General features: G+C 40.9%; 1 protein-coding gene across 2 annotated transcripts in view; it reads right to left on the bottom strand.

The window, feature by feature from the left end:
* FLI1 (Fli-1 proto-oncogene, ETS transcription factor) overlaps positions 1-12160 on the bottom strand; it is a 145211-nt gene that overhangs the window by 42304 nt on the left and 90747 nt on the right. For both annotated transcript variants that reach the window (XM_070765187.1, XM_070765186.1), the window contains exon 2: positions 8338-8549. In XM_070765187.1, coding sequence (XP_070621288.1) covers positions 8338-8468 — 131 coding nt within the window. In that variant the 5' untranslated portion in view covers positions 8469-8549. The remainder of the gene's footprint in view (positions 1-8337; positions 8550-12160) is intronic.

Genomic DNA, 12160 nt, shown 5'->3' with positions numbered 1-12160 from the left:
GCTACAAATCTCTAAGGAATTTCCCCAAAAAAGTTTTGATATACTAAATTGAACAATCCTGAACATGAGAAAAATATAAATGAACTGAAAAAAATGATTCTTATTTGTTTATTTTTGTCACAAAAGGGCCACCCCCCCTTGGCCTTGAAATAATTGAACACGGGGGGGGAGACTTTTATGTGCAAAATAAACAAGTATGCATCAATTATTCCAGTTCAATTTTCATATCATTATGTTCAGAAATGTTCCAACTTGTTTCCAAGTGAAAAAAGCTTTCAAAAAGACCAAATATAAGTACCTAAAATGATCAATTTTCAGTCCGGGTCAAATAGACCCGGAACATAAGATTAGGGAGTTTTTTTGAACAGCATAGCAGGGTTAACAACCATGTTACTAAGTGAACTGCAGTGATATGTTTAGCAGCTGTGACAAGAAAGATTCACTTAACACCTGTCTTGCTTAGCAACCTAAATCTTGGGTTCATTTGTGGTTATAAGTCAAGGAGTAAATGCACCCAAATCATAGTTCTGTGTATCTGCACCAGGGATAAAAAAATGTATCAACAATGTGTATCGTACTTATAATAGTATCTTTAAAGCCCTTAGTGGATGATTACTCAAGTACATAAATATCTTCCCCTATATTACTGAACTCACATAATGGGCAACTGAGTTGCTTATTCCTACTGTTCTTTTACTGATCTGACAGATGAGTGGATTAAGCATTAAATCTTACAGCCAACCCTCACTCAGTAAAAGACCTTGGAATACTAATATCAAATGACCTAAGTGCTAAAGCCCACTGCAACAATATCGCCAAAAAGGCTTCTAGAGTTGTTAACCTGATCCTACGCAGCTTCTGCTGTGGCAATCTCACGCTACTCACCAGAGCCTACAAAACTTTTGCCAGACTCATCCTTGAATACAGCTCATCTGTCTGGAACCCATACCACATCTCGGACATCAACACCCTTGAAAATGTCCAAAGATACTTCACCAGAAGAGCCCTTCACTCCTCCACTCGAAACAGAATATCCTACGAAAATAGACTAACAATCCTGGAAGCAGTCTGGGCATCAGGCGGTAGTTGGTTCCATAGAGCCAGGGCCGCCACAGAAAAGGCTCTCCCCTGTGGTCCCGCCAACCTACATTACTTAGTCGACGGGATCCGGAGGAGGCCAACTCTGTGGGCTCTTATTGGTCTCTGGGAGATGTGCGGCAAGAGACGGTCCCATAGATATCTCGATCCTATTGTGATGTTTCATCTATGACATTTTCTTTGCATTCATGAATGATGTCACTTGACCCAAACAACAGCCACAAGAAAAACAAGCTCTGAAAGAATCCAGTCCACTCAGTAAGCAGAAGAAGGACATGCCTGCATGGTTCAATTCCATCTGCTGAACAAGCCTGGGAGGATTTTCCAACAGAGAACTTTAAATTTGTTTGCTAAGGCACAGAGGCAGAATTATTCTAGCCTAGTTATCATGGCTGGGAGATAAACTTTCTGCCGAGATATTCAGAGGCAGACGGTAATTTTTTCCTCATGTCTTTTTGGGACGAAGGACTGCTTGGGAATGGAAATAAGATGTATAACTTACACATGTTAGAACTTAAGGTTGTACGATCCTGCCTACTGTTTTTCCAGGCATGGAACCAAAGGCGGTCTTTAGAGAAGCAAATTGCGGATCGTTTTAATGTCCCCGTGGCAGGCAGAAAAAGTTTTAAGCAAAAGTTTTAAGTTTTAAGCAACAGCAGGAGCAAGGAGAGTGAAAAAGAGAGGGAGAAAGAAAGAAGAAAGAGAGAAAGATTGAGAAAGAGAGGAAGGAAAGAATGAAAGAAGGGAGGGAAGGGAAGGAGAAAAAAGGGAAGAAAGAGACAGGGAGGGAGGGGGAGAGAGAGAGAGAGAAGAACTAATTTCTCATGGGTGACAGACATTCTTTGTGTTAGTTGTTAAAAACTATAATGATTTTGGACTACAAAATATCTAGTACCATTTAGGGGATTACATATTTGCCCCGGAAGCGGAGTAAAGACGCTGAGACATGGTATGGATTAAATATAGGGTCACTTTATTAAATTAACATAAATTTAAATAACGTAACTTTAAATACGTAAATTTAAATATTCAAATTCAACTATAACAAGGGACCTGCAGAGGCCAAAAAACTAATGGGGCAGAAATTCCTGCCAGAACCTTCCTTGGCAACATTGGGCATAACTCCTTGCTGAACCAGGTGAAGGTAGCCACCTTCACCTGGATACGAGCCACGCCCCTTGGCGTGTGGGAGGAGCTCACCCTCCAATCCCCCAAGGGAAATTGGATCCGGTGAGTCCCATGGGTATCCTCTCTGCAATCCCCGACGTTGTGATAACCTCTAGTTCCTGGAGAGAGGCGGTCCATCTCCTTTTAAAAAGATGCCCAAAGGAGCATGCACAGTTGCTCCTACTGTCCATTTCCGCCCCTAACCTGCCAACCCCAGTGACCAGAGGGGAGCCTAAATCTAAAATCTATGTACGCCGTACCCCCTAACCATTCCATCCTTACCGTCAGGTGAAAAAACGGCCACCTCTAAAGGGGAAGCCGCAAAAAATTCCTATTCGGCCCCGAAGTCACCTCTTTCAGACACACTGTTGATAGTGGAGGGCGGGCGGGTGTTCGCTTCGGAGTCCAGCCGAGCAAGGAGGAGGTCCTGTTCGGACCGCCCTTAAATAGGGTGATCCACGACCTCCCCCAAAGCCCAGCAAGCAGCGCACCTCCTTGGCACGCTGCCAAAAGCCTAACTTCCGGTTTCACCGGAAACCGGAAGTTAGAGCCGACAGAAGCGTCGCCCGGCTCCGGGGGCAATTTCGGCCAGCAGTTTAAGCTGCCGACCATGCATTTTTTCAAAGCACAATTTGATTGCCAACAGGCCAACATGAGGAGACAGGACAGAATGCCATTAAGTGCTACCAGGTGATAGATTTATCTATTTCACCCTGTCTGGGTCTACTTCGGCAGGCAGAATCTCACGTGAGAACGGTCTCGCATGCGAGATTTCACCAATTTTTAGTGGGTGTTTGCTTCTGCACATGCGCAGAAGCAAAGAAATCATCGAAAATGGGCAAAAGCTCTCACACGAGAGTGTCCTCATGTGAGATTTTGCTTGCTGCTCATGTGCAGAAGCTGAATCTCGCACCGATGGGCACGGGCATGCCCACAATGGTCCAGAAGAGCATGCCGGTAGCGGCAGGTAAGTGGAACCCCCACCTGTATATCATCCATGCTAGAATAGCACCGATGATGTTACTTGTTTTTATAACAATGTATTTTAAGTTAGTTTTTTAAAAAGTTTTTAACATTAGATTTGTATTTATATTGTATTGCGATATACAAATCTAATAAATTATTATTATTATCATTATCATTATCATTATCATTATCATTATCATCATCATCATCATCATCATCATCATCATCATCATCATCATCTTGGGTAATGAAACGTCTGCCAGAAAACAACTACACTCAGTGAGCAACAAGAAATTCTCCTTTCAACCCTGAGCTAGAAATATTCCCTTTGATTGAAACCCTATTTATTTATTTATTTATTTATTTATTTATTTATTCATTTATTTATTCATTCATTCATTCATTCATTCATTCATCGATTCATTCATTCATTCGTTCATTCATTCAAGTTCAAAGTTCAAATTTATTATTACAGTCATAGACCAAAAGAAATAAAAACACTCAGTGAATACACAATCAAAAGTTGTAGGATAAAATGATAAATGACAGATCAAATCTACGATAAAATCCAGCCTATCAATTAGGCATTGTCAATTCTACTAAAATTACAATCCATAAGCTGTGAGGTCTATATTCAGTTTGATACTATTAGGGAAAGGAATAAACAAGGTTGCCACATTTGTTGTATAAATTAGCTAAGGTGTATTAGGCACTTAAAAGCTGGCCACAAATGGTATACATACATACATACATACATACATACATACATACATACATACATACATACATACATAGTATACTCATACATATACACACATACATACATGCACACATACAAACATATATGTATACATGTATTCATTCATTCATTCATTCATGCATGCATGCATTCATTCATTCATTCATTCATTCATTCATTCATTCATGCATTCATTCGACTTCTATTTTGCCCAATTCCAAAGGACTCAGGGTGGCTTACAAAATAATATGATACAGTACAAAAGATACAAACAATAAAAAGTCGAATATAATCTCTAAAACTAACCCCGTGATAAAAACCCATTTAAATAAAAAAAAACCCTGTCAAATCTTATACATACACGCCATTCATAAAGTTTGGCCATGAACGATGTACAATTCATGGCCTCCAGGCCTGCTAGCAAAGCCAAGTCTTCATGGCCTTGCAGAAGGCCAGCAGGTTGGGAGCAGTATGGACATCGGGGGGGGCGGGGTACCTGTTTCCACTTTTAAAAATTAAAACAGCTAAGACCAATATAGGCTGTCTCCATCAGGGAGGGGACAATGGGCCATTTCAGCTGGCCAGGAAGGACGTCTCAGTGACGTCAAAGCTCCGCCCCTGGAATCTCCTTGTGGGATTCCCCACCTCCTTTTTTGCCTCCCGATTGGCCGACAGCTCCCCGGCTGTTCTGGGAAGTGCCGCCGCCCAGCTGTCACCTTCCGAAACAGCCGGGGCGCTTCTCAGCGGTCTCCCGAATGCTGAACCCAGAAGTTTGGCAAAAGTTCGGGTTCGGGAGAGTGCCAGAAGCGCCCCGGCTGTTTCGGAAGGTGACAGCTGGACGGCGGCGCTTCCTGGCGCTCTCCCGAACCTGAACTTTTGCCGAACTTTTGCAAAAATTCGGGTTCGGGTTCAGCATACCGAACTGCGCAAAGTTCGGTAGGAACCCGAACTTTGCAGGTTCGGTTCGCCCAACACAAATAACAAGGCCTACCTCTTTTAAAAATAGTTCATGAAACATCTTCAGGCTACGGCAAATAGGAACGGTAGATGAGCCTGTAGAATCGTACAACTATTGTTCTCCCAAAATAACAGTAAGGAGGACCTGTGTTACATCACTGCATGTTAATGAATGAATGATGCTACCGAGATGCTATGTAATCACTCATGGGGAAATGACATAAGCCAGAGAAAAGGTCAAGATGAATTAAACCACACACATGAGGTGGGAGGAACAATGACTGAACTGGTTTTTAGAAAAGCTCATTACAACTATATCCGCTATTCCGCTATGAACCCAAACCATAAAACTGATGGGTTTCTTTTAACCCCGTTCTATTTTTTCTTTTATCTCCAAGCTGATCCTTTAGAAGAAAACTTGGAGATGGTTGATGCACTTACATTGGCAATAGAGAAATGCCACATCAATAATCCAACTTTCTAGAGTAGTGATGATGAACCTTTTTTTCCTTGAGTGCCAAAAGAGCATGCGGACACACTATCGCATATGCACAAGAGCCCACACTCATAATTCAATGCCTGGGGAAGGTGAAAACAGCTCCCCCCCCGGAGGCCCTCTGGAGGCCAAAAATGGCCTGTTTCCCAACTTCTGGTGGGCCCAATAGTCTTGTATTTCGCCCTTCTCAGGATCCAAAGGATTCCCTGAAGCTGGAGGAGGGTAAAAATGCCCTCCCCATCCCCCTGGAGGGTCTCCGGAAGCCCAAAACGTTGTCCCAGAGCCTCTGTGTGAGCCAAAAATCAGATGGTTGGCACATACATGCACATTGGAGCTAAACTAGAGCAACAGCTTGTGTGCCAGCAGATATGGCTCTGCATGCCACCTCTGGCACCCATGCCATAGGTTTGCCATCACTGTTATAGACTATTTAAAATTTTGAAAAAATGAGGGATCCTTCATCGTGCAAAATAGCTACTCTTCACCTTACTCAAGCATCATAAAAAGAGTTTAATTCCTATAGCCTCTCTTGAAATTATCTTAAATTTATTTGTCCTTCCATCTTCATGACCTGTTCAATCTCCAAAGTAAATTAATCAATGAAACATTTGTCCCAGCTGTCTTGAGGACATCTTTGTGAAACAAGAACGGCAGTAATAATCCAATCCAGACCTACATTCGCAAATATTTATCTGCTTCCCCCTTGGGTGGCAATAGTTTTAAACCAGTTTGGCATGCCCAGAATTACATAGTCCCCATAATATAGCAGCTATTCCTTTCTGACCTGCCTGTGGGCACTGCTGCTTAATTTGTTCATATCAGGTAGATTGGGAATGAAATAAAAATAATAGGAATGGAATGGAATGGAATGGAATAGAATAGAATAGACTGTACAGTGAGTACAACACTGTGGAATGTAATAGAATATAGAATAGGTGTAGAATAGAGTATGGAATTGACTATAGAATAGAATATGGAATGGAATATGGCATGGCATGGCATAGCATAGATAAGGCGAGAGTAGAGTAGAGTACAATAGAATAGAATAGAATATGAATTTGAAGGGACCTTGGAGAACTTCCGGTCACAATTCAAAGTGTTGGTTATGACCGTTAAAGCTCTTCATGGCACCGGACCAGATTATCTCAGGGACCGCCTTCTGCTGCACGAATCCCAACGACCAGTTAGGTCCCACAGAGTGGGTCTTCTCCGGGTCCCGTCAACTAAACAATGTCGCTTGGTGGGACCCAGGAGAAGAGCCTTCTCTGTGGTGGCCCTGGCCCTTTGGAACCAACTCCCCTAGGGATTAGAATTGCCCCCACCCTCCTTGCCTTTCGTAAGCTTCTTAAAACCCACCTCTGCCACCAGGCATGGGGGAACTGAGATACTCTTTCCCCCTAGGCCTTTACAATTTTATGCATTTATTTATTTATTTATTCATTCATTCATTCATTCATTCATTCATTCATTCATTCATTCATTTATTTATTTATTATTTAGATTTGTATGCCGCCCCTCTCCGCAGACTCGGGGTGGCTCACAACAAAGTGAAACAATTTACAACAAATCTAAATTACAGTTTAAAAATATTTTAAAAAAACAACCCCATTTTCTAAACAAACATACATACAGACGTACCATGGTATGTCTGTCTGTATGTTTGGTTTTATAATAAGGGTTTTTAACTGTTTTAATATTGGATTGTTTATATGCTGTTTTTATTAATGTTGTTAGCCGCCCCGAGTCTACGGAGAGGGGCGGCATACAAATCCAATCAATCAATCAATCAATCAATCAATCAATCAATCAATCAATCAAACAAACAAACAAACAAACAAACAAACAAAAAAACAAACAAACAAACTTCTAGTCCAACCCCCTGCTCCTGTGACACCCTGAATAGGGATGTCACAGAAGGTTAAAGAGCATGATTGCAAAGGGAGAAGAAGTCAGGATTCTGGTACAGTTCTTGGATCATGGGCTAAAAGTATCGTTAAATGGTAAATGCATGTTTTGAGTCAAATCTGTCAAATGCATGTTTTGAGTAATATCTATACAGTACATATCAATATGACTTACTGTTGATTAGCCAGTAAATTACAAGAGAAAATTGCTTTCCTATCATTTCTCTTGGTAGTGATTTTATGAATGGATTTGTTTGTGCATTTGTGTGTGTGTAGAAGAGAAAGACAGAGCGTCTCTATGTGAAAAATTAATGAACGGAAGAGAGCCCAGACTCATAATATATAACATGCCCCATTCTTATAATCTTTCTGAGATCCAAGCTTCCCTGTGTCATCAAGCTGCATATATCCACTTACAGTAAGTAGGATGACTAGTTGCATCTGAGATACAAAACTCTTACTGCCTCTAGATGGCAGCAAAGTTATAAATATCTGTATATCTTTGCTGCCCTCTGGAGGCTGACTGGCTATTTGTAGCCCTGATAAGATGTCTCAATTTACTGTTGTGAGCCGCCCCGAGTCTGCGGAGAGGGGCGGCATACAAGTCTAATAAATAAATAAATAAATAAATAAATAAATAAATAAATAAATAAATAAATAAATAAATAAATAAATAAATAAATAAATAAATAAATAAATAAATAAATAAATAAATAATAGTGCATAAATAAATAAATAAATAAATAAATAAATAAATAAAAAATAAAATAAAAAAATAAAATAATAAAATAAAATAAAATAAAATAAAATAAAATAATAAAATAAAATAAAATAAAATAAAATAAAATAAAATAAAAAATAAAATAAAATAAAATAAAATAAAATAAAATAAAATAAAATAAAATAAAAAAATAAAATAAAATAAAATAAAATAAAATAAAATATAAAATAAAATATAAAATAAAATAAAATAAAATAATGCTGCAGATAGGCACTTTGTCCATCCTTACCTGGATCCATTCACATGATCGTATTCCCTCTTAACATTGACGCGGACTGGCTGATTGATCCACTCTTGCTGGGGAGGTAAAGGGTTGATCTTGTGTGGTTGGCCATAATCTGGGTTCCCTGAGGCTGTCATGTCTGCTTTGGAAAGGTGAGCGCCAGCTCCGTAGGAAGAATCAAAGAGTGACTGATCTTCACTCACCACAGAAAGAGCCTCCTAGATATCAAACAGGAGAAAGAGACATTAAAGCAGGAGTTATACCCAGGCTAGAAGCTCAGCTTACACCGCCTTCTCACAGCTGCAAAAGCTTGATCTTAAACTGGCATTCAACGCAGTTGCAAATTGAATCAGAAATTTTTGTCCTTCTACCTAACCACCAGTAATGCGCTGCTGCCCCCACGGGTGGAGGATTGCAGTGGGAGTAGTAAGTTTATGCACTATTTATTGAACACTTAATAGTTTTTTTATTGTCCTTTCTTCTCCAGTAACTTAGTATGATCCTTAATTACTTTTAAAATAGGAAATAATTAAATGGTATGTTTTTACCCATAAATGCTTTAATCATTTTCATCATTATCTAGAACAGAATCTTTATAGCAATTAAAGAAATTGAGCTACTTGCCTAATCTGTTCTCATACCAAACCATGTGGGTTCAGTACAAAACCTTAAAATGTTATTGTGCTCCTCAACCAATAATGCTGTCTATCATTTGTCCTTTTTGTGACTATTCAAATAATGTGACTTTATCAACTGAAAAAAGAGTCCAAGCACCTATTTGAAAACCTATCTTGGTCAGTATGCTACTCCCTCCCACCCAATCACATGACCTTTAAGCCACCCCAGTCACATGATTATCAAGCCACTCCCACCTGGTTACATGGCTGGCAAGCCACTCCTACCTGGTCACATGACCATCAAGCCACACCCACAAAATAAGCCATGCCCACAGTGTGGCAGTAAAATTTTTGGCAGCCCATCACTGCTAACCAGTGAGCCAAACTTATGGGGTCTTCAATTTATTGATTTGATTTGGTTTGGTTTGGTTTGGTTTGGTTTGGTTTGGTTTGGTTTGGTTTGGTTTGGTTTGGTTTGGTTTGGTTTGGTTTGGTTTGATTTGATTTGATTTGATTGCCCCTCTCCGAAGACTCGGGGCGGCTAACAACAATATAAAAAGACAATGTAAACAAATCTAATATTAAAAATAATCTAAAAACCTCCAATTTAAAGAACCACTCATACATACAAGCAAACCATGTATAAATTCTATAAGCCTAGGGGGAAGAGAAATTTCAATTCCCCCATGCCTGACGACAGAGGTGGGCTTTAAGGAGCTTGCAAAAGGCAAGGAGGGTGGGGGCAACTCTGATATCTGGAGGGAGTTGGTTCCAGAGGGTCAGGGCCGCCACAAAGAAGGCTCTTCTCCTGGGTCCCACCAAACGACATTGCTTAGTCGACGGGACCCGGAGAAGGCCAATTCTGTGGGACCTAACCGGTCGCTGGGATTCGTGTGGCAGAAGGCGGTCCCGGAGATATTCTGGTCCAATGCCATGAAGGGCTTTATAGGTCCCTTTAATTTGAGCAAGCCACAAGAACCTAGAGCAGAAGAGCTACACGTTGTATCTGTGGAGAAGAGCACCTCTCCTGGTGTTGGCAACCTACCAGGTTCAGAAGAGCTAAGCCGTCCTTCTCCAGACAGTTCCTTTATGGATAACTCCCTGAATTTGGAGCCGACAAGATTTTTGTGATGGATGGGGGAAAATAACTGAGTTGGATTGGACTGAGCTAAACATTCTGCTACATGGAAAAAATAACCATGTGGATGCAACTTTCCCCATCCGTCATTTGGAGTGCTATTTCATTCAGCACCACCCATCTGCTGGAGCCTATGGCCAGGACAACTTAGAAACATAGAAACATAGAAGTCTGACGGCAGAAAAAGACCTCATGGTCCATCTAGTCTGCCCTTATACTATTTCCTGTGTTTTATCTTAGGATGGATATATGTTTATCCCAGACATGTTTAAATTCAGTTACTGTGGATTTATCTACCACGTCTGCTGGAAGTTTGTTCCAAGCATCTACTACTCTTTCAGTAAAATAATATTTTCTCATGTTGCTTTTGATCTTTCCCCCAACTAACTTCAGATTGTGTCCCCTTGTTCTTGTGTTCACTTTCCTATTAAAAACACTTCCCTCCTAGACCTTATTTAACCCTTTAATATATTTAAATGTTTCGATCATGTCCCCCCTTTTCCTTCTGTCCTCCAGACTATACAGATTGAGTTCATTAAGTCTTTCCTGATACGTTTTATGCTTAAGACCTTCCACCATTGTTGTAGCCCGTCTTTGGACCCGTTCAATTTTGTCAATATCTTTTTGTAGGTGAGGTCTCCAGAACTGAACACAGTATTCCAAATGTGGTCTCACCAGCATTCTATATAGCGGGATCCTGCTTGTTATACCTCTAGCTATGCAGCCAAGCATCCCACTTGCTTTCCCTACTGCCTGACTGCACTGTTCACCCATTTTGAGACTGTCAGAAATCACTACCCCTAAATCCTTTTCTTTTGAAGTATTTGCTAACACAGAACTGCCAATACAATACTCAGATTGAGGATTCCTTTTCCCCAAGTGCATTATTTTACATTTGGAAACATTAAACTGCAGTTTCCATTGCTTTGACCATTTATCTAGTAAAGCTAAATCATTTACCATATTACAGATGCCTCCAGGAATATCAACCCTATTGCACACTTTAGAGTCATCGGCAAATAGGCAAACCTTCCCTACCAAACCTTCCCCTATGTCACTCACAAACATATTAAAAAGAATAGGACCCTTGGAAATATATATGATGCAAAAGTCAGCTCAGGAGTGCTGTTGTTAGACAGGATGGCTGATATTTCAATCATGGCGTCCGCATATTAAATAATGACAGCTATGGAAAAATATTGAGAATGTCTGAAGCAGGAACAGGTTGCAAATCCCGTCGCTACTGCTTCGTGCATGCGCAGAAGCATCTGGGGTGAGTGCAAGGAGCCCTCCACTACCGCCACTACCGATTCGTGGATATGGGTTGCTACCAATTCGTGGATATCGGTAGCAACCCAGCACTGGAAAGCTAGCCATGAAAGAGAAGGGGTTGACCACATTCAACAAAGATGTGTCATATATAGAAGAATTAATCATGTTGGTAGGCATGCCCTTTGGTAGTACCAGTGGTGGGCTACTGCCCAGACGGAGGAGAATGCAGTAGGGTAGCAAAAATGGAACTCCACCCCAGAGCACCCAATTTGCACTGAAGGATGTTGAAAGAAAATGCAGGGCGTCCTCCATAATCCACGCCCACAATGTGGTAGTAAAAAGTTTGGTAGCCCTTCAATGGGTAGTACCTGTACAGATATAAAGATACAGTGGTACCTCTACTTACGAACTTAATTTGTTCCGTGACCAGGTTCTTAAGTAGAAAAGTTTGTAAGAAGAAGCAATGTTTCCCATAGGAATTAATGTAAAAGCAAATAATGCATGTGATTGGGGAAACCACAGGGAGGGTGGAGGCCCTTTTTCCTCCCAGGAGATTCCTAGTGAGGTTCCATGGAGGCTTCTCCCTGCCTTTTCCGGCCCTGTTTCCTCCCAGGAGATTCCTAGAGAGGCCCCACGGAGGCTTCTCCCTGCCTTTTCTGATTACAGTTTCAGAGGCTCGGGTCTGTAAGTGGAAAATGGTTATTGAGAAGACGCAAAAAAATCTTGCACACCCGGTTCTTATCTAGAAAAGTTCATAAGTGTTGTGGTTGGCTTTGGCCCAGTTCCTGCCCCAAAGAATGTG

This window comes from Erythrolamprus reginae, chromosome 12, assembly GCF_031021105.1.
Source record: "Erythrolamprus reginae isolate rEryReg1 chromosome 12, rEryReg1.hap1, whole genome shotgun sequence".
Classification (NCBI taxonomy): Eukaryota; Metazoa; Chordata; class Lepidosauria; order Squamata; family Dipsadidae; genus Erythrolamprus; species Erythrolamprus reginae.
Note: the sequence above shows the minus strand (reverse complement) of the source record. Positions and strands in the feature narration are given on the sequence as shown.